At 31.7% G+C, this 26,449-nt stretch overlaps 2 protein-coding genes across 2 annotated transcripts; both read left to right on the top strand.

The window, feature by feature from the left end:
- The first annotated feature begins 11,563 nt into the window (after positions 1-11,563).
- Positions 11,564-20,210, top strand: LOC124829569 (putative isoprenylcysteine alpha-carbonyl methylesterase ICMEL2). The gene is made up of 11 exons (XM_088104465.1): positions 11,564-12,142; positions 13,006-13,082; positions 13,197-13,266; positions 13,352-13,432; positions 14,968-15,042; positions 15,779-15,880; positions 16,002-16,142; positions 18,264-18,329; positions 18,421-18,564; positions 19,704-19,794; positions 19,914-20,210. The coding sequence occupies exons 1-11, from the start codon at positions 11,760-11,762 to the stop codon at positions 20,073-20,075; spliced, it is 1,392 nt and encodes a 463-aa protein (XP_087960591.1). The 5' UTR covers positions 11,564-11,759; the 3' UTR covers positions 20,076-20,210.
- A 5,434-nt stretch (positions 20,211-25,644) lies between these two features.
- On the top strand, positions 25,645-26,425 carry LOC124829578 (Bifunctional inhibitor/lipid-transfer protein/seed storage 2S albumin superfamily protein). The gene is made up of 2 exons (XM_047303119.2): positions 25,645-26,071; positions 26,218-26,425. Exons 1-2 carry the CDS (start codon positions 25,714-25,716, stop codon positions 26,232-26,234), a joined length of 375 nt encoding a protein of 124 aa, XP_047159075.1. The 5' UTR covers positions 25,645-25,713; the 3' UTR covers positions 26,235-26,425.
- The last annotated feature ends 24 nt before the right edge of the window (positions 26,426-26,449 follow it).

The raw sequence follows: 26,449 nt of genomic DNA, 5'->3' as shown, positions 1-26,449 counted from the left end.
TACCAAATAGTATGAATTTATTTGTTATGAAAGTAAGATTCACTACAAAAATTTGTAATTTTTCCGGGGGTTATTTTTGAAGTTACCGATGGTTTTAACTCCCGGAAAACGCATTTCCCGCGGTTGGAAAAATCGCTGAAAAACCTACGTCGCTAAATAAGTACCGGCGGTTTAGTAAAAAATCGCCAATATTAGCGAGGGTTTCTGAAAACCGCCGGAATTTCCAGGGTTTTTTTTGAAAACCGCCGGTATTAGCGGAGTTACTCAAAAACCGCTGGAACTAGTTGAGGTTCTCTCAAAACGCCCCTATTTTGCATAGTTTAGTTAACCGAGGTTTTAAAACCGCCGAAAATGTATACAACTCATTTTTTTTCACTTTTTTTCGTAATAAAATTGGATTATTGTAAAAGTGGTTTTATTGACAAAACAAAACAAACAATAAATTAATATGAAATAAAATTGATTAATATTATATAAAATAAATTACAGTGTTCAACCTAATATCATTCATACAATTAATTGTTCATATATAAAAATTAAAATGAAAGATGTTCATTACATATTTACATATGTTCAATATAGATGTTCAATACAAATTTTCAATACTAAAAATATGACTGAAAGATATTCAATAACAATATCTAATTTTTTTCTTCTTCATTACATCCATTGTTTGGCATACTCCCTTAATCACATACCTACAATATAACATAATAGTTAGTTGATAATATATTTAATAAAAAAATCATACAAATAAATTTAAGAATTATTATCAATGATAGTTGAAACAAAAATGTCATCATTGCCGTCATTTCATTGACTTGTGATGTCACTAAAGATACCTATAATAGAAAAATTTATTTAAAAAGTGAAAAATATGATACTTAGCATGTTAATATTAAAAGGAACAAATCAAGTATGTATATATTAAATATTCATTAACATGAGATTGTTTCCAAGTCCTTTTTAAACCTATGATACAAAATGAAGAGAACTCTAAAAAAAAACTAAAATGGGTAAAAAATGACTAGAGCAAGTAACAAAAATAATCTGCATCCACATGAATATCAGCAGTATTAGAACTAAAATCCAAATCTGTAACATACTTTCAAATCTTTAACACTGAAGAGTTGTTATTCTTAAAAGTATAGAATCAACTTCATTATAAAAAAATGCATCTAAATATGAACACGAATCAACATTACTAACAGCAGTTATATTAATAGAATCAATGACAAATGCTAAACCAAGAATATTAGAATGAGGAAAAATATATTTAAATCAATAATTGCAACAGTGTTAGCAATATTCTTCATAAAATCAAAATACATATGACCAACAACATAAAACTTATTATGAACACTTTCAAAATCATCTAAAAGTTTGGCTTTATTTCAACCCCACCAAATAGAAGGGGCATTTTAAATCTATATAGTATTACCTCATGTGTTCCCATATAATCCTGAAACTATTATTGTTTTTCCATCATCATCAGCTTTACGGCAGAATTCATAAAGGTCTTCGAAGAATTGTGCTTCATCAATACCAATCACATATATTCATGACTAGAAAAATAGGGAACTTCCAATTATGTTTGTATAAGAAAAACAGGACAACCTTGAAATTCATTGTGAAAAGGAAATATTTTTTTTAATAGTTATACAAGTCGTGTTTCACAGATTTTGTCTGTTTTACCGTGCAAGAGCTTCCATACATGCAGTAACCTGCTGCTAGCATTTGGTTTCCAAGTTGCATTGCATCTTCAAGACTTACTTTAGCCTCATTCTTTACCATGTAAATTCTAAAGATCTATGTGCAACAGAAAATGCTGACAGTTATTGTAATGTTTTCAGTTTTTAAATGCAACAATTTTGTTTGACAATTTGAAGTTAAAATTCATACAGTTCAAATAGAAACTTCGCAGTCAATGTTTGAGGATCCATCCAAAGGATCAAACACAACAATGTATCTACAAAATTAAAAGGAACGTTGATCAGATAATGTATTTTATTTGATCAAACTTGTTAACAATTGGTGGAAATCAAATAATGAGGAAGAAGAAGGGGGCAACCTGGACTTTAGATGAGGGTATGGTTTTGAGCATCCTTCAAAACACTGCGTACAGCGAAGCATCTGGGTTCACCTACAAAACCATTACTCAATTCAGAACATGAAACAAATAAAAAAATCCATTAGCCACCTTATCATTAATAAAAAAACATTTTATTATTCAACAAAAACAAAGAACTGTATGTGACATCATGTTCAATTGAAAAAGGTAAAAATAAAAATGCACCTTAAGGCAGAATAACTTAAAAAGTAAGGTTCTATATATAAACTTTGGGCAGCTTGAAGTTCAACGAAAACTACAATGTAAAGAATCTTTCAATTTGTTTGAAATCTTGTACCATAAAAAAGAATGCACCAGAATACAGAAAACTATAGCCAAAGATTGCAATCTAAGCTCGGATATAAATTCAGAGAGTAAGACAAAATTAACTAGAGCCACAAAATACGTTTCCAAATTCAAAAGGCAACCGAAAAGATAAGGTTAAAATTTAGATATCCGTTATTTAAATAAAAAAAATCCTTCATTGAATAATCCAAATAGAATATGTATCTTTAACATAAAGTCTCTAAGAAACAATGTTTTGGCATCAATTATGTCCAACAATGAAGAAATAGTCAATCAATTCTTAAGCCAGAAAAATAAGTTCTTCACACAGTGGATCTATGGTCAAGAAAAGTGTATTAGCATAGCATAGAATATGAAAAAGATGGCAGCCAGTGTGAGGAATCTGAAAGCATGAGAAACAGCTCAACGTCTACATTCTGCTTTTCAGCAGTTTAAAATTAAATGTCCAAAGGAATACAAGATTTTTGGTTATGTATGTTCGTTGATGAGTACTGACCTTCTTTGATTCCAAGCAGCGTTTCTCTGAGGAACATATATTTGTTCTAGCTTTTTTGGGGGCAAGCAATAGAGCTGGGGAGCTAGAAAACAAAAAACAACAATGTTTAGAGAAATTATTATGCGCACATTAAGTAAAAATAATAGCAATAAACTACATGCAAGAGGATATGCTAAATTTTCACCAGGTCTTGCCAGAAGCTTTGTAGAAATTTGTGGAGCCAGAGTATGCAAGATAGGAGAACAAGAAAGTAACTCATATCAGAAAGAGGCACTTCAGAGGCAAAGCATATGAAAAAACCATATTAAGAAAAGAATTAGAGAAACTTGCTTTATTTTCAACAGAACAATATACCTAATCTAAAACCTATTCCAAAAAGGAAACAGAAAAAGGGTAATAAAATTAAACCTTGATTCACAATCAAACATTCCAAGCAACACCACAGACAGATATGGAGGAGGAGGAGCAGCGAGTGCAACCAGCTCCAACACTGGTGCAGGTATTTTGGCTCCCATTTCCTTCAGCAGTAGGAAGTATTTCATTGATTGCTATTCAGAGTCATAGACGCCTCCATCATTAGAGAAATCATCAAATGTTCGCATATCAAGCTGGTAACGCGAGATTCCACCTATCCCACCAAAACCTCTACAAAATTGTGAACCTTCTTGAGATTTATCGGTGACAAACTCAAGAGTGCAACCAAACCGTTTGTATTCATTTGCAAACCACTCCAAAAGAGACAACTTCTCCAGAGATGAAATGTTTTGAGTTACAACACAAAGATCAAACATCAGTAGATTGAACAAAGAACAAGAGAGCCAAGATCGAACACAGTCTTACCTTGACGGTCAGTGCGGGAGCGCGCCAGAGCACCTTGAACTCGCTCAACCCACAGATGGCTCGACGCCTCCAACTCCACGCTCAACCAAGTAGGAGAAGACGAACACGAAGGAGAGCAGGGGAAGACGAACACGTAGCCAAGCAGGAGAAGATTGTGGTGCGATAAAGGGTTTGGGGGAAAATTTGATGAAGGAGGGGAAGGAGGTTAGGGTTTAGAGATAGTTTCAGAGAATTAGATTAGATGGAATATTCCTGAAATTAATGACTGAAGGCGAGGCATGGGATATAGGTTGGTAAGTATTCTAAATATTAAAAAATTATATTTTAGGGGCGGTTTTGTTATAACCGCCAGAAATACCTGCGGTTTTAAACATAAACCGCAGGAATTATTCGGGGTTTCTAAAACCGCCGGTAAATAACCCCTCTTAAAATTAATTATTTTTGTAGTGATTGGCATAGGAAGTGGAGGTGTATGGACGAAAAAAAAGGGTGCATGAAAAATATGTTGGTTTAATCCCTGACAATACCAAAACATGCAACATGGGATGTATGTAAGAAAGCCATGGGTGCCACACACAATATTCTCGGTCCAAGCCCAAAGCCTTTTTACCTTCAGATTAGAAACCTTGGGTTTCTTCTTTTCTCTATTAGTACTAAAGCCTACCACAATTTTTCTCGTGTGTCCTCCAATCCCCTCTCACAACAAAAGGCTTGCTACACTTTCTACACCCAAAAGGCTTGCCACATCTTCGACTCCTACTACTGTTCAACCAACACCTTCCAAAGATGTTTCCACTTGAATATATCACCATTGGAATAGTTAAATGCTTCATTCCGCACATAGGGGTCAACAACGACCCAAATATGTTGCTCCACAATCAAATCCGCATCGGAAGAAAAGGAATAACCCTCCCAGGCGCCTCTGGTGTTGGGAAATCTCAACAAAATCCCTTCGTGCTTGCAAATTGCAGTGTAAACGCAAAGACTCCCAACTAGGTTCATCAATCTATAGAGAGAAAAGCCAAATATTGTTCCGGGCCTGTGTACAGACCAATGCTAGTGGTATGAACACACCTCCATCCTCTGTGGCCTTCTCCTCAACCCCAAAGCCATCATTTCTTCCATGGGAGGCCAAGAACATGTTAACGGCATCAGCCCATGCACGTTGACAGCGGCGCTGAATCGAATAAACGTTGCCTAGAACCGGATACGCCAAGTCCGTAACCGAATACGCCTGCTTTGCAATTTCTTCCAAATGCTAGAACCGGATACAGTATTATGTGGAACCGAATACACGTCCATGAACATCTCTTCTTGAAGCTTTCCTCATCTCCATGCAGTTGCTCCTCATCACCAACCGCGTTCTTCCTCATCCATTAACCACTCTCTTCGTCTTCAACTTAATCACACGACTTTAACCTGACTTACTCACATGGTTGGAATCAATTATTTAACTAAAGAATCGAATAACGTTCAAACGCTAATATTTTCCTTTATTTATATTATGGATGACTGAATATTGTCGTGGAATTGATCAAATAGTACAGGGCATATAAGTCTTTTGTGCCTAAATCATCATAAATCGCAGCAAAATCGTTGTTATACTCTCTTTGCAAATCAGCGCAAGCGAATGTCACTTCTCTCGCAAATTCGTCCGCGCTCATTACTGTAAACAGGAAATCACCTTCAAACGAACACAACGTAAGAGATACTAATTCAATCCTGAAAAGTAGGGGTTGACTGCAGTCACTTCCACTTTTTCAAGCATGTGGATCAAAGTTTCTCAAAATTATCAGGTTTTAGTATTTTCGTCATTAAGTTAGCTACTTGTTAACTAGTATTGTAGTATTTCAGTTGAACTAATTGATCATTTACCAATTTTTTGAGAAAATGAAATTTCATTACAACATGCTTACTGCATTCATGGAAGATGGGATTCTTGGATAATTAAGTAGTAGAGTTGTTGTCAAATAGGTAGTATCTTCTTTTTCTTCTAATTCAAGATGTTTTAGAAATCTTTGGAGCTAAATGCATTAATTCAGATATTCTATATACTCAATCTTAGTGGTAGATAAACCTACTACAGGTTACTTTTTTGAAGCCCATGACACAACTTCAGTTCTAATCATGAATACTGCTCTAGAGGTGTTACATCGATCATTTAAGTCTCCAGTATAACTATTATCACTATAAGTTATGAGGTTTGTCTTCTTTCCTTTTCGATAAAGAATGCCATATTTAATAATGCTTTTCAAGTACCTTAAAATGCATTTTGTTGCAACCGAATGTGACTTCTTTGGAATGCTCATGTATCTACTGATTAGGTTTACTCCAAGCATCAAATATAGTAGGGTAATTGTGAAATACATGAGACTGCAAATTGCTTTCTTAAATGTGGTGGCATCTAATTGTGTACCTTCATCTTCTTTGCATAATGTGGTTCCTAGAATAAGTGGGTTTCGTACATAATTGCAGTCAACCATATTGAAGTGCTACACCTACATTTCGGACAATGTGGTAACATCTACATGATATTTCTTTTATAAGTGTGTCACATTTACATAAGCAAAGTAAACAAGTTTCCTTTGAGGCACAAACATGCATTACATCTACATCTGATCTTCCTCCATGCATGACAACGTGTACATAATTTTTTCAAATTCATGACCTCTTGCATTCATGTCACATTTCATAATGCATAATGTGCATCATAGTTGGAGAGGCTGCTTGTTGGAATGATTGTTTTACTTTTGGCCAAGGAGGCTGCCTTTTTAAGGCGTTGTGTGTGCATATGTGTGAAACAAATTTATTTATATTATATTTATTTTATTGGTTTATTAAAAGAAAAGATTATTGGAATTTTTTTATTTTTTTAAACAAAATGTTTTGGTTTTACGTTAACTCTTCCCTTTTATTTAGTGGTTTCCACTTACCATGATATTTTTATACGAAAACAGATAATAGTATAGGTGTTGAAGAAGATAAATGATGATAATGAGACGGGTAAATATCAGGTGACATTTGAAATAATGTTTTAGTCTTAGGTTTTTTCTTTTCAATAAAGTATGTCTATAATTTAGTTTTTCAAAAAGTTAGAAATAAAATTTTATTTAAATTACATAAGTTTGTGATAATTATAGATTTTAGAAAAAAAATGAATGTTATAAGAAAATTATTAAATAAGATTATAATAAGTCAATATTCATATATATATATATATATATATATATATATATATATAATTATTTAAATGAATTAAATTGAACTATAACTAAGCTAAATTGATTTTAGGAAACTAAACTAAGTGTATCTATTTTAAATCATTAAGATTATATAAATTATTTGAAGACTCATAAACTAAGTTTGATTTTAAATGTCTAATAAAAATGAGAAAGTTGAACACTTATATTTATTATTTTAAGATTTTGAACATAAAAACTGATGGTTCATCTTGGAGGTTAACTCATACAAGTCCATGTAATAAAAGTGTTAACTCAAAGGAAAAATGTCATTATGAAGGGATCACACGTGAGAGAGATTCCTAATAAATGGTTAGACAAACGTCTTCAGTTTAGATTATCAGTATAAGTAAGAGGTACTCTAATTAGCTTGAGGAGGAAATGCTAATGTGAAAAGAACTCACACTTGAGGAAGAGATTGTTAAAAATTGAAATGTAAGTTTAAGTCTTACGTTGAATAAAATAAGAAAGTTGAGCATCATACAAGGATGAAGACATAAACTCATTACTTAAGAAATTAGATTGAAGATAGAATCAATGACTTATATGTTAATTGAACTCATATATAATTGATGTTATATCTTCCTACCGATCCTTTCTCCAAAATTTTATTAAGAATATATTCTTTCTTTGAAATAAATATTTAGAAAGTATCTTTATAACATTTGAAAAAATATTAAACTATTTATTATTTTGCACATTTTAAAAAATAAAAGAAAAACAAGTTAAAACAAATAATTCCTAATTTATTTTCAAAGAATTTTTAATAGAGTTTTTAAAAAATAAGTAATTAGTTTATTTTAAAAACAAATATTCTAAACATTTTATAGTTATCTTATTAATTCCAAATCCAACTCATTGATCTTCTTAAAAATAATCTCTTCAAATTCCATGGTCTAAAATTGTGTCTTTCATTACAATATGCTTACTGCATTCATGGAAGATGGGAGATTCTTGGATAATTAAATAGTAGAGTTGTTGTCAAATAGGTAGTAGCTTCTTTTTCTTCTAATTCAAGATGTTTTAGAAATCTTTGGAGTTAAATGCATTAATTCAGATATTCTATATACTCAACCTTAGTGGTAGATAAACCTACTACATGTTACTTTTTGAAGCCCATGACACAACTTCAGTTCTAATCATGAATATTGCTCTAGAGGTGTTACATCGATCATTTAAGTCTCCAGTATAACTATTATCACTATAAGTTGTGAGGTTTGTCTTCTTTCCTTTTCGATAGAGAATGCCATATTTAATAATGCTTTTCAAGTACCTTAAAATGCATTTTGTTGCAGCCGAATGTGACTCCTTTGGAATGCTCATGTATCTACTAATTAGGTTTACTCCAAGCATCAAATCTAGTAGGGTAATTGTGAAATACATGAGACTGCCAATTGCTTTCTTAAATGTGGTAGCATCTAATGGTGTACCTTCATCTTCTTTGCACAATGTGGTTCCTAAAATAAGTGGGTTTTATACATAATTGCAATCAACCATATTGAAGTGTTACACTTACATTTCGCACAATGTGGTAACATCTACATGATATTTCTTTTATAAGTTAAGCAAAGTGAACAAGTTCCCTTTAAGGCACAAACATGCATTACATCTACATCTGATCTTCCTCCATGCATGACAACGTGTACATCATTTTTTCAAATTCATGACCTCTTGCATTCATGTCACATTTCATAATGCATAATATGCATAATAGTTGGAGAGGTTGCTCGTTGCAATGATTGTTTTACTTTTGGCTAAGGAGGCTGCCTTTTTAAGGCGTTGTGTGTGCATATGTGTGAAACAAATTTATTTATTTTATATTTATTTTATTGGTTTATTAAAAGAAAAGATTATTGGAAATTTTTTAATTTTTTAAACAAAATGTTTTGGTTTTACGTTAACTCTTCCCTTTTATTTAGTGGTTTCCACTTATGATGATATTTTTATACGAAAACAGATAATAGTATAGGTGTTGAGGAAGATAAATGATGATAATGAGATGGGTAAATATCAGGTGACATTTGGAATAATGTTTTAGTCTTAGGTTTTTTCTTTTCAATAAAGTATGTCTATAATTGAGTTTTTCAGAAAGCTATAAATAAAATTTTATTTTAAATTACGTAAGTTTGTGATAATTATAGATTTTAGAAAAAAAAATTGAATGTTATAAGAAAATTATTAAATAAGATTATAATAAGTCAATATTCATATATATATATATATATATATATATATAATAATTATTTAAATGAATTAAATTGAACTATAACTAAGCTAAATTGATTTAAGGAAACTAAACTAACTAAGTGTATCTATTTTAAATCATTAAGATTATATAAATTATTTGAAGACTCATAAACTAAGTTTGATTTTAAATGTTTAATAAAAATGAGAAAGTTGAGCACTTATATTTATTATTTTAAGATTTTGAACTAGATGTGATATCAAGTTCTTATGTGTTGATTGGACTTGTGTTTTATTAATGTTATATTACTATGGTGAGGTGATCATCTCTCGAAAGACCATCAATATTATTAAAAACTGATGGTTCATCTTGAAGGTTAACTCATACAAGTCCATATAATAAAAGTGTTAACTCAAAGGAAAAATGTCATTATGAAGGGATCACACGAGGGAGAGATTCCTAATAAATGGTTAGATAAACATCTTCAATTTAGATGATCAATATAAGTAAGAGGTACTCTGGTTAGCTTGAGGAGGAAATGCCAATGTGAAAAGAACTCACACTTGAGGAAGAGATTGTTAAAAATTGAAATGTAAGTTGAGCATCATACAAGGATGAAGACATAAACTCTTTACTTAAGAAATTAGATTAAAGATAGTATCAATGACTTATGTGTTAATTGAACTCATATATAATTGATGTTATATAGCGGTCTTTCTCCAAAATTTTATTAAGAATATATTCTTTCTTTGAAATAAATATTTAGAAAGTATCTTTATAACATTTAAAAAAAATATTAAACTATTTATTATTTTGCACATTTTAAAAAATAAAAGAAAACCAAGTTAAAACAAATAATTCCTAATTTATTTTCAAAGAATTTTTAATAGAGTTTTAAAAAAATAAGTAATTAGTTTATTTTAAAAACAAATATTCTAAACATTTTATAGTTATCTTATTAATTCCAAATCCAACTCATTGTTCTTCTTAAAAATAATCTCTTCAAATTCCATGGTCTAAAATTGTGTCTTTCAAGTTTCAACACGTTTGGCACGTTTACTCAAATCATATTGATCAACACACAGTGTTACGTTTTGTGGGATAGAGTGCAAAAATAAAATACTGTAAGTTGAAATAAATAAATATATTAACATTCTGCATGATAATCAAGAGAAGAAAAAGGAATTGTAACGTAATTTACAACTATATGTTTGACTTCAAGATTGAGATGCTATAACTTTGGAGTATAAATTCGGTTTTATCACATTATGGTCTGTAAGAGTACGTGTGCACTTAACATATTCGTTGGAAACTCAGTATTGTAAAGAAATACGTTGCTTTGATTTTTGCAAACTTAATTTTAATAGCAATTTAAGCGTCCTTTACGTAATTAAATTTTCTAAATTTATATATTTACATTAGTTCTTTTGAGACACATCACAATCTCACTATTCAATTGATTTTAAATTCAAATTAAAAAAATCACTTGTTATTTTATATAATATAATTTATATTAATCACAAAATTTTATATAATTAAGATATAAAGACAATTAACCACCTTACCATTTTACAAAAAAATAGATTAAAAAATATAAAAAATCTGAGAACTCGATGGGCAATTAATTGTAATAAAAACTCAGTTAAAATTATTCAAATTCATTAAAGACTCAAAAAGACTTAATTAAACTTATATTTAAAAATAGTCTCTTTTATTGACAAGAAAGATGGTAAAGAAAATAATAAACCCTTACTCAAACTAAGGTATAAATTTGAAGAAAACAATTATTATAATATAAAACCTATTTAAGTCTATACTTATTCTTTTTTATTTATTCAAACAAACATAAAAAAAATTGGAAAATTTATTAAATATTTCCATTTATCCACATAATATTTGTAGTTTACTTTGATAATTTAAATTTTATCTCTTTCTTTGAGTATTTGATTTTTCATTCAAATAAAACACGAGTCCCGCCTAAAAAACTTCAAATTACTGCACCATTTAACAATGACTGAAATATATATTAAATTATTATTTTCTAAAGTTAATACCGTGTAGAAACTAATACGAAAAACCACACCGTTGCAGACAAATGTCTGGTTATTCCGTAAATTTTAGAGTGTTTTCAGGAGTTTGTTAAAGATAAAGAAAAAAATATTTAATTTTTAGTTATTGTTTAAATAATTAGAAGAATTGAATAATTTATGAAGATATTTGTGTATTATTAAGACATATAAATGTTTTGAAGTGATTTTGTTATATTTGAATATTGTAAAGTATTGAGTTAAGAAGAGACATGGATAAAGATTTGAAGTGGTCTTGAATAAAAGAGGAAAGAAAGCATTTGAAGTGTTGCAGTTGGACGCACCTCGTTTGACGAGCTCAATATCCGATCTGGGCCCCACATTCTGGCGAACTAAGCCAATCACCACCTTTCTTTATTTCTTTCTCCGATTTTCAATTATTTTCTCTCCCTCTGTCACGCAACTCATATCATACATGTATCGTGTCATCTTCCAATAATCCTCTGTGTAACCAACACGATTGGCTCACACACTCTGCATTCGCTTCAATCGCAAAATGCCATCTCAGATCTTTCCCACATCCAACCGTTCTCTTGATTCCGCGGTTTCAACTTCTTCCACGGCATTCGTCCGTCCCAAAGAAGACCAAAATGACCCCTCCGTCAGCCTCCTCGATCACTCCGCCACCCCTTCCTACCGAGACTTGTCCCTCAAGCCGCCCTTGCCGCGGGCCTCCAGCTTCACCTCCTCGCGCACCAAACCCTCCCGCCCTCGCCACTCTTTCAATCAGAAACGCCGCCGCCGTGCCGCCAGCCAGGACTCCTTCCCCAACATCTCCGATCAGACTCACACCTCCACCCGCTCCTCCTTCGGCCGCGATGTCGCAGCCGAGACCTTTCTCTTGACTCGCCTTGGCTTCAAGATGCTCGGATACCTCGGGTATTATTATGTCCCTCTCCTATCGTTCCCTTCGAGATCCTGCATTCACCCAAAATAGAATATATTCATGTGTGTGTGTGTGTGTGTATAGAGTGCAAGATTTCAACAGTGTAATCAAACAATGCTGATTCCTGACATCAAAGGTGACACAAGTGACATGTAGTTTGGATTCTTTGACTGATGTCGGGGATCGACAAAACTGCATGTTTGGGTACTTAACTTATACTTTAACTATCGACGGGATTAGTTCGCCTAGCTATGAGATAGATACCCATGGGTCCAATACGGATCTAGTGTTATGTTTGGCAAAGAGGATGGAATTACAGTGGATGAAATTAAGAATAACGAGTGAAAATAGGTGTGAAATAAAGTGATTGTTCAGGTGTTTTGATTGAATAGAGAGAGAGGGAGAGCGGGGGAGAATGTGGAAAAACAAGTGAGAAATAGTTCGCTGGGTCACATTATTTTTAGTTTTGAAAGTATCTCGACTTATTCCTTTTTCTCCTCCGAACACACCTGATTGTTTCCATTGGCGCTTTGCACCTAATTTCTCACTTGCCAAACAGGGCCTACAAAATGATGTTTTTTTCTTTGTGGGTTTTTGAGGTTTTTCAGTATAGCTTGGTGTGACTGATTTGAATTGGTAATGCGATTGATAGGAAATCTTGTTATATATCTTCTTGAAAACTCCCATATTGTTTGTCTCAATTCTTAGGGTGCAGTTATATCTGTCTATTAAGAACCTTCAATTAATGGAAGTTGGTTTAAGATGAACTCTAACATCTCTGTTTATTTGTTTTACGTGATTAGTATTTTAACATATACCATTTGTGGATGCTCTCTGATCATTTATTTCTGTTCAGGGTAGGCTATAAATGGATTACACGATTTCTTGCCCTTAGTTGTTATGCACTACTTCTTTTTCCGGGCTTTATTCAAGGTCTGAATTCTGTGATCTATAACACTTTTCATACTTGTAATCTTATTATTATGTCCAGATTCTGATTTGAAATGCATTAATATCCCTCGACATTTACCGCGTTCTCTTTTATAGTTGGATATTACTATTTCTTCTCCAGTCAGATACGCAGAAGCATAGTTTATGGAGATAAACCTCGAAATAGGTATGCTTTATCACAATTGTCTCTGTACATTTAAAAATTCCTTTAATCGATGCAATTTTAATAAATAGCTAATTTTCTTTTGCAGGCTTGACTTGTATTTGCCTAAAAATGGCAGCGGTCCAAAACCAGTTGTTGCTTTTATTACTGGTGGAGCCTGGATTATTGGGTACGTGATGTCTGTGCTTCATTTCAAAATTGCAAATTAACGTAATTAGGTGTAATAAGTTTTTTTTATGTTGTTTGGATTGAGAGGATGTTCCCTATCCATGGAATTGTTGATTGGTATATGAGCTTCAATTCTTATTTTTATCTCCTATTAAAAAGAGAAGTTCATTATATTTTTGCGCACCATTAAGCTTATACATCATGGTGGTGGTAGTAAGAAGGTTGCCAATTTATCGAGACGCATAAAGAAAGGGGTTGAACATTAAGTTTTGGAATTGTGTGTAAATGTCGACCACAAGTGAACATTTATAATGACAATGTTTCATAATTGTACAATTATCTCAATAAATGCTAACTTTTATCAAATGTTGCATATTGAAATGTTTAAAACTAGTATTTACATGTGCTATACTGAATACTCCCTTTCAAGCTTGGGCATATAAATAATATGCACCAAAATATTTCAACCTGGGAGATCCTTTGAAGGATTTGGTGAATATGTCAACAAATTGATTACTGAAACTGACAGTCAGTTTTAATTTTGCCTACAACAACTCAATAGCCTAATATGGATCTTCTTTCACATGGAAATCTTGCCCAATCAAAATAGTTTGGTAGTAGTTTGCAATCCTTAATATCACCTTTGTTCACACTTTAATCTTGATGTATTTGAGGGTGCGAACCATGAAATCCCAACGAGCATCACAAGCAGAATTTAGGAATTGATTTACCACATTTGCTACAAAGGATATTTTGTCTACCTATTAGGCATGAATAGCTGCCCGGGTCTTTCTATGCGTCCCCCTAACCTAGGAGTAGTTTGATGGCATTGGAATCTACAAAGATGTCACAAGGTTTTCAACCAATCCTACTTGTTTCCTAGAAAATGTCAAAGGCATTTGGGAGAGGCAGATTGAGCAGCTTCAATACCCAAGCTACAAGTATTTGAGAAGAGTCAAATCCTTGGTTTGAAACTGAACGGTCAGTCAGATGTTGCTATAGACAGAATTCCCTGGGTCATTTCCGGTGATGGCGATGTTTTCAATGTGAACCTCAAGATAATTGTGAGTACTAAGTCACCAAAATTATGTAAAAAGAGGTTTACATGGAGTAAATCAAACCGACTAATACTATATCAAGTTTGGTTATTATGTGTTAAGTGTTGGGCAACCCATGTTTATATATATTGATTAAAGTAACCGTACAATGATATCCCTAATAAATGCTACTTGAAAGACAAGTATTAATATCTGCTAAAACGAATATCTACATGTGCAGCCTGAGCTATATTTAATTGTATTATTAAGTAGTTTCAACCTGAGGAGGTTATAGTTATATTTATAATTATATACTTTTTTTTTTCCTTTTTTGACATTTATCATACCCTGTGCAATCAGAATAAGATGCTACAATTTCATTATTGAAGGGATTAACGTGTTTGTCTGTCTGTTGTATATAAATACACACACAAACACGTTCACCACTTACCAATTCTGTGATTACTAGTTTTAAAGTATGTGTACTGTATTTGTGTAGTTACAAAGCATGGGGTACACTTCTAGGTCAACAGCTATCAGAGAGGGATATTATTGTGGCATGTATTGATTACAGGTGATACTTCCTTCCCCAACTTTCACATCTGTAAGGCTCTAGGTAGAAGCTATCTGCCCATTAAAATTGTTATGGAGACAAATATTCTGTTGTACTAGTAAATAGTAATAAAGAAAACTCTATTCCTGGGTTCTATTCTACTGTATCGTCTTATCATCTTTTCTAAATATTTTCTGTTTCAATTTATTCTTTGGTCCCGGTCCTTATGTTTTAGTTTGTACTGTCTCTTTTTGGTTTCTTCATGATATTGATGATAAAATAAGAACTCTTTGATAGTTTTCAATCTTCTCGTTTTTGTTTTTGAAAATTCTATTGATAAATTTAAAATATTGTTATATAATTAGAAAGTCTTAGGGTGTAACCAAGCCATTATTTGTAGTGACCCCTTTCAACTGCTCACTTTCCCGTTAGTTTTTATGGAGACTCCTGAATGGTTCCATATCTCTAATGTGCATCTTTTATGCAGGATTTCTTCCAGTTTAAAGCATGGGGATTGTTGAAATATAAAATTCAAAATCGAAATGAAATTTGGTAGTGAAAGCAGTAATGAATAATACCAATACAAGGAAATCAGTGGTTTGTGTTGTGCCTCATCACAAACCACTAAAAGCATATGTAATTCAAATTTTCTGTCAAGCTACTAGAGATTCACCTAAGAATAAATAGTTTACAGAAGTGAGTATTACTTGCTTTTGTCTTTCTATTGCAGTGTTATAAAACATTTTTTTTCTTGCAGAAATTTTCCCCAGGGAACCATCAGCGATATGATAGCTGATTCTTCTCAAGGCATCGCATTTGTGTGCAACAATATTGCAGAGTATGGAGGTGATCCTAACAGGTGAATAAACATTCTCTTAAGTTCAAAGTTTTCTCATTAAGGCATCCAATTTATTCTCTTGCTTTAAGTGTAATGTGCTTCTCATGATCAATAATGATACTTTTCCAATTTTTTCCCATAGAATTTACCTAATGGGACAATCAGCTGGAGCACATATTGCTGCATGTGTAATAGTGGAGCAGGCAATCAAAGAGGCAGGTGAAGGAGAGAGTACATCTTGGAGTCTTTCCCAGATTAAGACTTATTTTGGTTTATCTGGAGGGTAAGTACTTGCAGAAAGTCCCTTTAAGTAAAAGTCTCTTCCCTTTCAATCTTAGTAGTTAAATATGCGCGCTATAGCAGAGCGTCGCATGGCGAGAAATCTACCATTTTTTGTGCTGTAGTGGCGCAAGCTTCATACTATATGCAAGGGCTCTCTCACCTTAATTTAACACAAACCCCCAAACCCCAGGGGCATACCCACCTCTTGAAAGGGCCGTGGACATGTTTTGCTGTTATTTGTCCTAAAGTGGTGTCCCTCTGTGATATTGCTCAACCTCCCGTTTTATTTTATCGGCAAATTGGTGATATGTTGTTTTTTGTTAGCGGATTCAAACCCGCGACCTTTTATGTTTCCATCCCTTCCACTTTTATCATCAAACCAACCTTACATCTCCTATCGCTCACTCCTTTTGTTATATCCTTATGTTTTGTTCTTAAAGTTTTTCTTTAGTTTTTTTAATTATTTTAAACTTCATAGGTCGCCCTTGAAACAATTGCAGCATCATCCAGTTGGAGGCTTACAATTGTTTAATTTCTTGAATTTGTTGTTCTTGACTTGTGTGACGAGACTGATAACTATGATGTTATCCACATTTGAATTAGTCTTCTTTGCTGCGTTCTATATATATCTCTTTAGCTGGCTGTAGTACGTAGTGTTCTCTTCGATCTCATTTTTATGTTGATCAGAAATGAATAAGGACAAACTCAAGCCCCAAAGATAGCTTAAGTGATTAGGATTATTTAAGTCTTAACAAACACCTCTCACACAGGATTGGACATCTACAGTGACTTAACATCAATGCGGGATAGACTTCGATATCATATTCAAATTTGATTCCATCTAACTCAATCCAAAATGCTTTCTCAAGGGGTACCCATTTGTAAGGATTATTTTGGTTGACATTCCTACCCAATGTGGAGACATCTAATAATCTTCAATACCAAGTTTCTTTCTTTTCTTTCTTTATTGTTGGGATCAACTTTCTCCACTGTTTTTCATCCCGGGCGATATATTCCTCGTATCCTTGGAAAAATAAATGATTGTTTTGAATGAAGTTTTGTCCCTTCAGTTTGTGGCCAATGAACGGAAGACTAGGTGAAACAATCAGGCGAGCTATGTCACCGTACCCTTCTTCAAACTGCTGTTCGTTTGCTATGAATGGTGCGAAATGGAGTTTGAAATCAAGGATGGGTCATCATATTGTGCCTTGCTACCTTGCAGAAAATATTGTATTTTCCTTGATTTGACTGGTTACAAGATGGTAGAACAAATAGGGAACTAGGGCAACAACTGTACACTTATCTAGGCTTAAGTGAGAGGACAGACAATATCTCCTAACTGGTAACACAAACTTACAGATATGAGATAGTAGAGATACCCAAAATAGGAATGACGGAACTAATGTCTGCACTTATGAAAACAAAATAGGAGGATTCTGTTTTATCCTGATAAGCAGGAACTAATTGCCAATCTAGGGTTTGATCTTTGCAATTCAATTCTTCTAAAAAAATCGGAAGTTGAATTTAAGAATTAGCGGAGTCTGCGCATTAACGTCTCTTTAAGCTCAAAGGACTCGTAGAGTAGGGAGTCTGTTAGATATGTAATAAAGGTCGCTCGTGTTTTCACCTAACAATTTTGGCTATTGTTGTTGTTTGGTTCGTGAAAGATCTCATGATGTAAATGGAAATTTTGATCGTGATATTTTACAAAGTTCTACTAAGTTAGAAATGCAAATTTTAATGGTGATATGTTACAAAACCAGTTGTTCTACAAATATTAAAAATGTAAATTTTGATTGTAATATGTTCCAAAAGCGTTTTGTTTTAGTAATATAGGAGTGCTACACTGTTGTACATGTTACCGAATATAATGTAGCTCAAGTTGATCATGTATGGATTTAATCTTTTCAAATTATAATGGCAGAAATAAATGTCTCCAGAAGATATGTAATGTCTACTAATTCTTCCAATTATCGGTTTGATTTTGTTTCTTATGGTAAATGCAATGTTATATGATTGAGATTGTTTATTATATTACCTTGCAGCTCCCACCAATGATAGTTGACTTAACACTAAGATTAACATAATTTATTTTCTGTATTTCCTTCTTAAATCAATTCAGGTATAATTTATTTAACCTAGTAGATCATTTCCACAGTAGGGGTCTTTATCGGTCCATCTTTCTAAGGTACACACTTCATTCATCTTCAAGTGAGTTAATGTTCAGTTCCCTGCTTTTCGCTGTATTAGACTTTCAAATGACTACCTCTACCTTACAGCATAATGGAAGGGGAGGAATCCCTGAGACGGTTTTCTCCAGAAGTAATGGTTCAAGATCCAAACATTGGAAATGTCAATTCTCTACTACCTCCTGTAGTGCTTTTTCATGGGACTGGGGATTATTCAATACCATCAGATGCCAGGTTTGTGTCCGCCCGTTCTAAATATTTTGTAACAATGGAAAACAGGAGTATATATTGAGTGTCCTATTGAATTGTCGTGGTTTAGTTTTGCCGAGATAGCCTAGATGACCTTATTTGGGGAGCGTAGTGACAGATAATTACTGAATGATTTAGTTTTTAATGAGCATCTTACTTTAACTTCAAGTTATTGATAAGCACGTAGAAGAAACAGCACAGAAACGACCTATGTCAGTTCCTTGTCCCCCTGAAACTAGATTTCAGCAAACAATCAGTATAGAAAGAAAAAAAATTATGTAAGTGATGTAACGTGGTGATTAAGTTCAATTGTACGAGGAGATCTCACAATATCAATATCGTACTATTTGATGTCTTAAATTATCTCCTGGAATTAGTTTATCCATTTCTCTTGTTTTAATTTTTTTGGGTATATCTCCATACTTATCTGCTCTCGTATGACGTTTGAGTTCATTACTGTCAAAATGGGCATACTATTATAAGTGCGCTGTTAATGATCAACATAAGGTATAACAAGCATTCAAAAACCTACGGGATTTTCTGTGGTATCTGACGAACTTCAGAAATTGAAAAGGCATTCTCAAGTTATGTGGTTGTTTAAGCTCTTTGAACCTTTAGGAAAAGATTGCACCTTATGTGGTTGTTTAAGTGTGTTTTTTGATTGAGTGAATACTGATGAAGTGTGAGGTTGGAAATGGAAATACTTAATGGTAACAAAGTTATATTGTAAGCATTTTATAAGCGACAAAGCTGCGAAGAGCTATTGCTGGTATATGACCAAATATATTTAGAATTAATTGAACCTTAAGAAATATTCTAGCAAGAATGTTTTCTTACGTACTAAACTTGGTTAAACTGTTAGAACCCGTTTTTTAAAAGGTTAAGTTGAAATGTGCGCATGTAATGCTTTTGCATGGGTTATAAAGTAGGCTTTAATCCTGTATATCCTTCAATGGGCTACTAGAAGAAATTTACCACTTTGAATGGTGGGTATTTACATTATGTAGCAGCGAATTGTCATTATAGTGCAAGTAATTCGGTTGTCTTCCTATTGAAGCATCCTCTTTAAAAAAAATTCGGATGTTTTCGCTGCTAGACTTTGACTAACATACTATTTTATACAGTAAATCATTTGCTGAAACTCTTAAAAGAGTTGGAGTGACGGCTGAAGCAATTATGTACGATGGGAAGACTCATACAGATGTGTTTCTACAGGTATTTGGTCACTCTGCTTCTCATCGATTTTGATAAATCTGTTCCTTTTCTTTATTGCCGAGACAACTCTACCATTTTTCAATAAGCAGGCATTGATGTGAAATGGTTATACATTTCAGGATCCGATGAGAGGTGGAAAAGATGACATGTTTGAAGATTTAGTAGGATATATCCACGCTGGTGATGCTGAGGCCCGTGCCAGAGATGCAGAGGCTCCTCCAAGGAGACGCCTTGTGCCTGAATGCATGTTAAAACTCGCTCATAGCGTTAGTCCATTCTAGTCTCCAACTAACATTCTTTCTCCATTTTATTATTTTTCTTTGTACATAATCTCATTCACCTCCTAAATTAATTTTCAACATTCCATTCTATTACTAGATTTAGCAATACAAGTAGACTCAAACATTTGCTTCTCATTAATGTTCAATTTTTAATTAAACCTAACTTCACTCAAAAAACTATCCTATTAGTGTGGCCTTCAACGTTTTAAAAGAAGATTAATTTTTAATAAATTTCAAGTCTCAATAATTCAACTACAGTAAAACTTTAATTGATAGGATTAATACGTTAACGATTATTAAATAAATATAATATAATTTTGTTCAATTGAAATTCTGAAATAATAATAGTAACATCTATGCATACATAATAACAAAATAATAAATTAATATAATATTAAGTTATAAGAAATTATTTGACATGATTTCTTTAGAAAGTGATTTGAGTTTTCAAAGTATAATTTTTCATAATTGTATCACACAAGTTTGAGTTGGTTCGATGTTTGTACCATTCTTTCGAAGAAGATATAGTGAGTAAAATGAGGTACTAATTTAATTAGACATCAAAATTTTGTAAAATTAATGGTCTGTTCTATGTGATGGAAATAAATGAATCAAGTCATTAAACTGTAGAATTCCTTGGCTCATATGGCTCAATAATATTTAAGAAACAGAACCGTTAATAATGAGTTTCAAACTCTCGTTTTTATTAATAAATAAAAAATAATTTCATTTCTTTTTAGTTTTAATTGTATGGAATAAAGCATCCATATTGTAACATCCGATATTAGTATATCAATATTATTAAATATCACAAATAAGATATTAAACATAATAATTAATATATATATTTATTTAGTTGTTCACATAACATACGAGCGATTACAGTAGATAAACAAATTACAAACCAAACAAAAAACATGATAAATTAGTGATCATAACAATTCATATTAATAATCAAAACATATTATATAAAAATGACATTGATCTCCATTAATATAATATTTAATATCCTATATCAACAATCAAATATCCATAATACATTTACATTTGACTCTATTTCTATAGAACTCGAGTAATGAGTAGACTAAAAAATTATGCACCTATCGTATGATCTTACACTCCTAAGAACACAAATATAACAAAATAAATTCTTAATACCTGAATGATTCAATCATGTTTATATCAAAACACTGTATTGTAGGAATCTTTTTTAATATACCATAAACTCAAAATTAAAACAATTTAACATTTTAGAGTTTCAAAAGTAAAAGACCCTTCCATTGACAGTCAATAAAGAAAAATCTTAATCTCTTGAAGATTTCTCTGCTCGGTTAATGATTTTTCACGGAAAAGGTTTTTACCCAATTCCAGGTTCTTTTATTGTTTGAATTATATAGGTTTCGTATTAATAGTATTTTTATTTTGTTTTTGACAATTTTTTTATTTTAGTTTGAACATTCCAATTGTCTTATTTAATTATATTTATTTTTGCTGTTAAAAAAATTGTAAGTTTTCTCACGCTTAAGTATAACTTTTCTTTATAAAAGTGTGTGGCCTAAATTCATAAATAAAGCTTAAGAAAACAAAAGAAGAAATTACGAAACCTTTAACTTTTTTTTAATTGAATAGATTCTTTACGAGAATTTGATTATAAAAAATGTGAGATTGTTTCAGAAAATAACTTGGCAAACAAAAATATATTTTTTTTACTAAATTCAACTAATAATTTGAAAAAAAAAATTAATGCATTGAAGTAGTTTTAAACATTTTTGTTAAATAGGACTTAAACTAAAATTAATATATTTATAACATTTTTTTATATAATATTTTGATCTTTAATATACATAAAAAATACAATTCATTTTTATATTAAAATGAAAAGAATAAAAAGATAATAAAAATTATAATATATATATATATATGATGAAAATATGTATTTAAACTAAATTCTAAAGTTAATAAACTTTAAATGTAAAATAGTAATAAACAGAAATCAACAAGAAAAAATAATACTAAAATAATATTAAAAAGTAAAAATATGTCGAGAAATTAAATAAACAAAGTAAAATAAATACTAAATATAAAACAAAAACTTGAATAATAAATCGATAAAATTGACGAACAACAATACTAATATTCTCTTTCTGATTTTCATGTTCGATTTTTACGAGAGTTTTGTTAGATGATATTTTTTCACCCTTATGAATTTATTATGTTTTTCCAATAATGCACTTAATATTTTAAAAGTCACAATCTTCTCAACTTCTCGTAAGATTAAAAATAAAGATACACGATTGTGAAAAATAACTTTGATCGTTGTAACGTTACTATTATGCAATTATACTAATTTTTTCACTAATCATCTCTATATATAACATTTAATTGTATATAAATTGTATTTACTTTCTCCCGTAGATAATTTCTTCAAAATATAAAACTTTAATTCATCAACTAAATTTAAAATACAAATATACACAAATAACAAATATTCACATGAATTTATAGTCCTGGGTCTCACCATTGGATACTCCACTCCACCTGCACCATCCTTTATTCTTATATAACACTATTATAACGATTAGAAAATTACAATCTACAAAAGAAAGTAAGTTAATATGTTTTTGTAATAACATATAAATTTATGAATTGATCATTTTAGACATCAAAAAATCTTGTAAGTCACAGTCAACAATCATTCAAATTCGTCAATAATAATTACTAACATTATATTATACTTTTTTTAAAGACTCAAACATTTATTTAAATTTTGAGATTCTATGCTAATCATATTATCTTCCACTCATATAGAGTTCTATATATTGAGAATTGAACCCTCAACTTATTTGATAAGGTAAATTTTCTTGTGACTTATCAAACTCAATTATTTTTTCACACTATAAGCTATGTCACAGGAACTGTCGTTTCATCACCTAACTAATTATCTTTCTCTATGTGGATCTAATAATTAGTATATACAAAAAAAAGTTTATTAAATTCTCCATTCAATGTGCATTCTATAACCATTTAACATAGAATTTCTTCCTTGAAAATAACTATGTTTACATCACACATAAAAATATATAAGATCAAGTAGATTATGGCTTAATCCCCTGACTTTATTTGGCCTCACACACACCTCTCAGTAGATTATAATCCTTAATTCTATTTGACCCCACATATCTCATACATTTTCATCTTATGATTAAAAACATAATTTTTCTCTTTCTCACTCAACAAGCATACAAGTTCGTCCAACAAGACAACCTTGAGAGTTTTCAAAACAACCTTCCCTTATCACTGAGTGAGTCACACTTAGAGGCATGCTCACCTAGTGAATACTTGGCTCACTCAACAATGAATCTCCTTTGAATTTTTGAAGCTTAAGTAAATTATTTTTGCTTAGTGAGGGAATTGACTCAGTCAACAAGCAAGGATTGGGAAAGTTAATTTTTGTTCAATGATACCAAACTCATCTAGTAACCCAATAACCGTAGCTCTTTTGAATTTTATTAAAGTATTTTCACTTGGCAAATGATTTACTCCCTTAGCGAGTAGGACTTCCAGAAGCTTTTCTCCAAAATCTCACCCAAGGAGTAAAGCAACCTGAGCTCTCTAAATTTTTAAAATTTCATTTTTTCTCAGCAACGAACCAACCCGTTCAACAAGTCTGCATAACCACGAAAAATTGATAAGTATATCAAACTGGTTTCTTGGCTTAAATTGGAGTTTTTAATCTCTTAAGTTAGTTATAACAAGTCTAATTCAGTTCTAAAACATAGCACCAAGCCAATTTAACCAACATAACATTTACACGGTCTCAAATTGTTTCTAAATCATATACAATATATGTTGAATTTCACATCTTAATAATTATTTAACAACAATCATCTCTACTGCTAACATTTTCTATAACAAACACCCTTATTACCTATCACATTCCATCAAATTCTCATCCACACAACTCAATTAGTTATAATATAACAAAAGAAATAACAAAATAACTAGCTTCCCTACCTAGGCTTGAGTTCCTAACTCAAATAAGCTTAATCGACTCAATCTCACAAAATACTTTACTTATACAAAGAAAATTCATATCAATTACGTAAACATCCTAGTGATAATAGACCGACAAAGATTCATTTTAAACCTTTTTAAGTTATATGTTATTACAAATCATCCATACACACAAGAGTAGTAATAAAATATTCAAATACTATTTATAAAAATTTAAGTATTTTCTAGATCTTAGAGTCGTAATAAATGCCTGTTCTCTACCTATAATTTTCATGATATCGATTTTTCAATTAATCAGATCCAATTTCCATCAATAAAACAAAACTTTAACTTTTAGTGAATTTTAACCTCTTCCGTATATTTTACTCCAACTAACTATATACCTGTATCATATGAAACATTTTTTGATATCAAAAGGGGTTAAAAATAGGTAGCTTAATACAATAACGACCAAACAAATTTAAGTTGAAACATAATAAGTTATAATAATAATAATAAGAATGATAATACATTAAAGATATATTCAGGTCTCTTTTAGAATGGCTCAATCTAAAAATCCAAACTATAAACTAAATCCCATTGCTTTACTGTAAAAAGAAGCTGAAAGTTTTCAATTTTTTTTCTTGTTATGAATTATTTAGATTGATTTTCCTTTTTTTTAAGAAACCATTTTTGTTATGTTTTAGTCGAAATGGAATACATGAATTAGGAAAGGAACCTCTGGTATATAATAACGTGTACGACATTAACTCACCCATAACACATTAAGATAAATTATCCTAATTATCCCAAGAATCACTTACATTTATCTGTTAACAATTTACTTTTTGTTTCGATTTAACACGAAGTTTATCATTATAGCAAATAAATAAAATAAATTTAATACAAACAGTTTTTTACTACTTTTTCTCATCGTTCTAAACTTATCCTTAATTAATTGGGATTACATTTAATCTTTTAAAATATATAGAATTTAATAATACTAATTAAATTTTATTGCTATAAAAGTTAATTAGCTTTTTTTTTATATATTTTTTTTATCTTTGAGTGGAGTAGTGTTATTTTATTTACCACCTACATTTCTCTCATGCAATTACGTCACTCTGAACACTCCATGAATGATTTTACTATCATTAAAAACCCAGCTTTACCAATAAAATTTGTCGAATTTCTTTGACCATTATGCAGAAGAAGTAGAAATGGATGATGCATACTGCTAAAAGAAGAAAAAAAGCAAAGAGCCAGGTGTAGTTGTTTTATGTGTGAAGCATGCATAGTGGAGCAAATTATGTGGCAGCCCTAGTGCATCAAAGTTTTTTTCTAGCAACTTTTTTCTGTGTTCACACCCACCTACCAATCTACCATGCCATGGCAGTGTCTCTAATAAGCTCACTCATGACAAGCCATAACAACACATAGGCTCGTTGTGGAGAGTGAACCTTCTAGCAGAAGCATGATTATTAGTTCTTGAATATCCCAAGGCCACAACCACCCCACTAATGTTAATGTCACACTCCTTTTTCCCTTTAAGAATTCTATATAAACATGGTGATATTGGTCCATGGAACTCAAATAACTGTTATACAAGTGAGTGATCAGTGTAAGCAGATTCTGAAAGAAAAACATGAGAGGGTTGAAAGGTAGAGGTAGAGCTATTTCCCTTGTGGCAGTGCTGATTTTTGTGTTGGCATCAGAGGTGTTGATTTTGGTAGCTGAGGGTGCTGGTGAGTGTGGAAAGACCCCTATAGGGTCTGCAGCTGCTAGTCTCAGCCCTTGCCTGAGTGCTGTTAACAATGTGAAGGCCAAGGTTCCTTTGACATGTTGTGCAAGAGTTGGTGCTTTGCTCAGAACTGCTCCAAAATGTCTCTGTGCTGTTCTGTTGTCTCCTCTGGCCAAACAAGCTAAGATCAACCTTGCCACTGCTATCACCATTCCAAAGAGATGCAACATCAAGAACCGTCCTGCAGGAAAGAAATGTGGAAGTAAGTTAACACAACCCACTTCACCTTCATTCTCATCCGTTTCATATTTTGAATGCATTGATTCTTTAATATTTTGTGTTGTGTGCTTCTTCATTTCAACAAACACCTTATGTGCTTGGTTAACCTTGTTTATATTATGTTTGCAGAGTACACTCTACCCTGAAATCAAAACAACAGAATGATATTGAATATGCAGTGTTAAACAGATTAGAGAGATAAATAAATGCAGTGATACGGCATCTTCAACTGTCACCTGTTTCAGTGGTGGCATAGTGTTTGCTGTGTGTTGTTACAATCACATAATTTGATATCTTTTTTCTCGTCGTAATTAATATCAATGATTACTATCTAAAACTTGTTATTGTTTTCATCCCAAAA

The sequence above is a fragment of the Vigna umbellata genome, chromosome 1, assembly GCF_029865625.1.
Source record: "Vigna umbellata cultivar VRB3 chromosome 1, Vumbellata_1.0, whole genome shotgun sequence".
Lineage (NCBI taxonomy): Eukaryota > Viridiplantae > Streptophyta > Magnoliopsida > Fabales > Fabaceae > Vigna > Vigna umbellata.
The sequence above is the reverse complement of the archived record's forward strand: the minus strand, read 5'-3'. Positions and strand labels throughout refer to the sequence as shown.

Coding starts and splice junctions, on each gene's coding strand:
- LOC124829569 (XM_088104465.1), top strand. CDS start 11,760: ATGCCATCTCAGATCTTTCCCACATCCAACCGTTCTCTTGATTCCGCG. Junction 12,143..13,005: donor AAGATGCTCGGATACCTCGG/GTATTATTATGT, acceptor ATTTCTGTTCAG/GGTAGGCTATAAATGGATTA. Junction 15,881..16,001: donor TATGGAGGTGATCCTAACAG/GTGAATAAACAT, acceptor TTTTTCCCATAG/AATTTACCTAATGGGACAAT.
- LOC124829578 (XM_047303119.2), top strand. CDS start 25,714: ATGAGAGGGTTGAAAGGTAGAGGTAGAGCTATTTCCCTTGTGGCAGTG.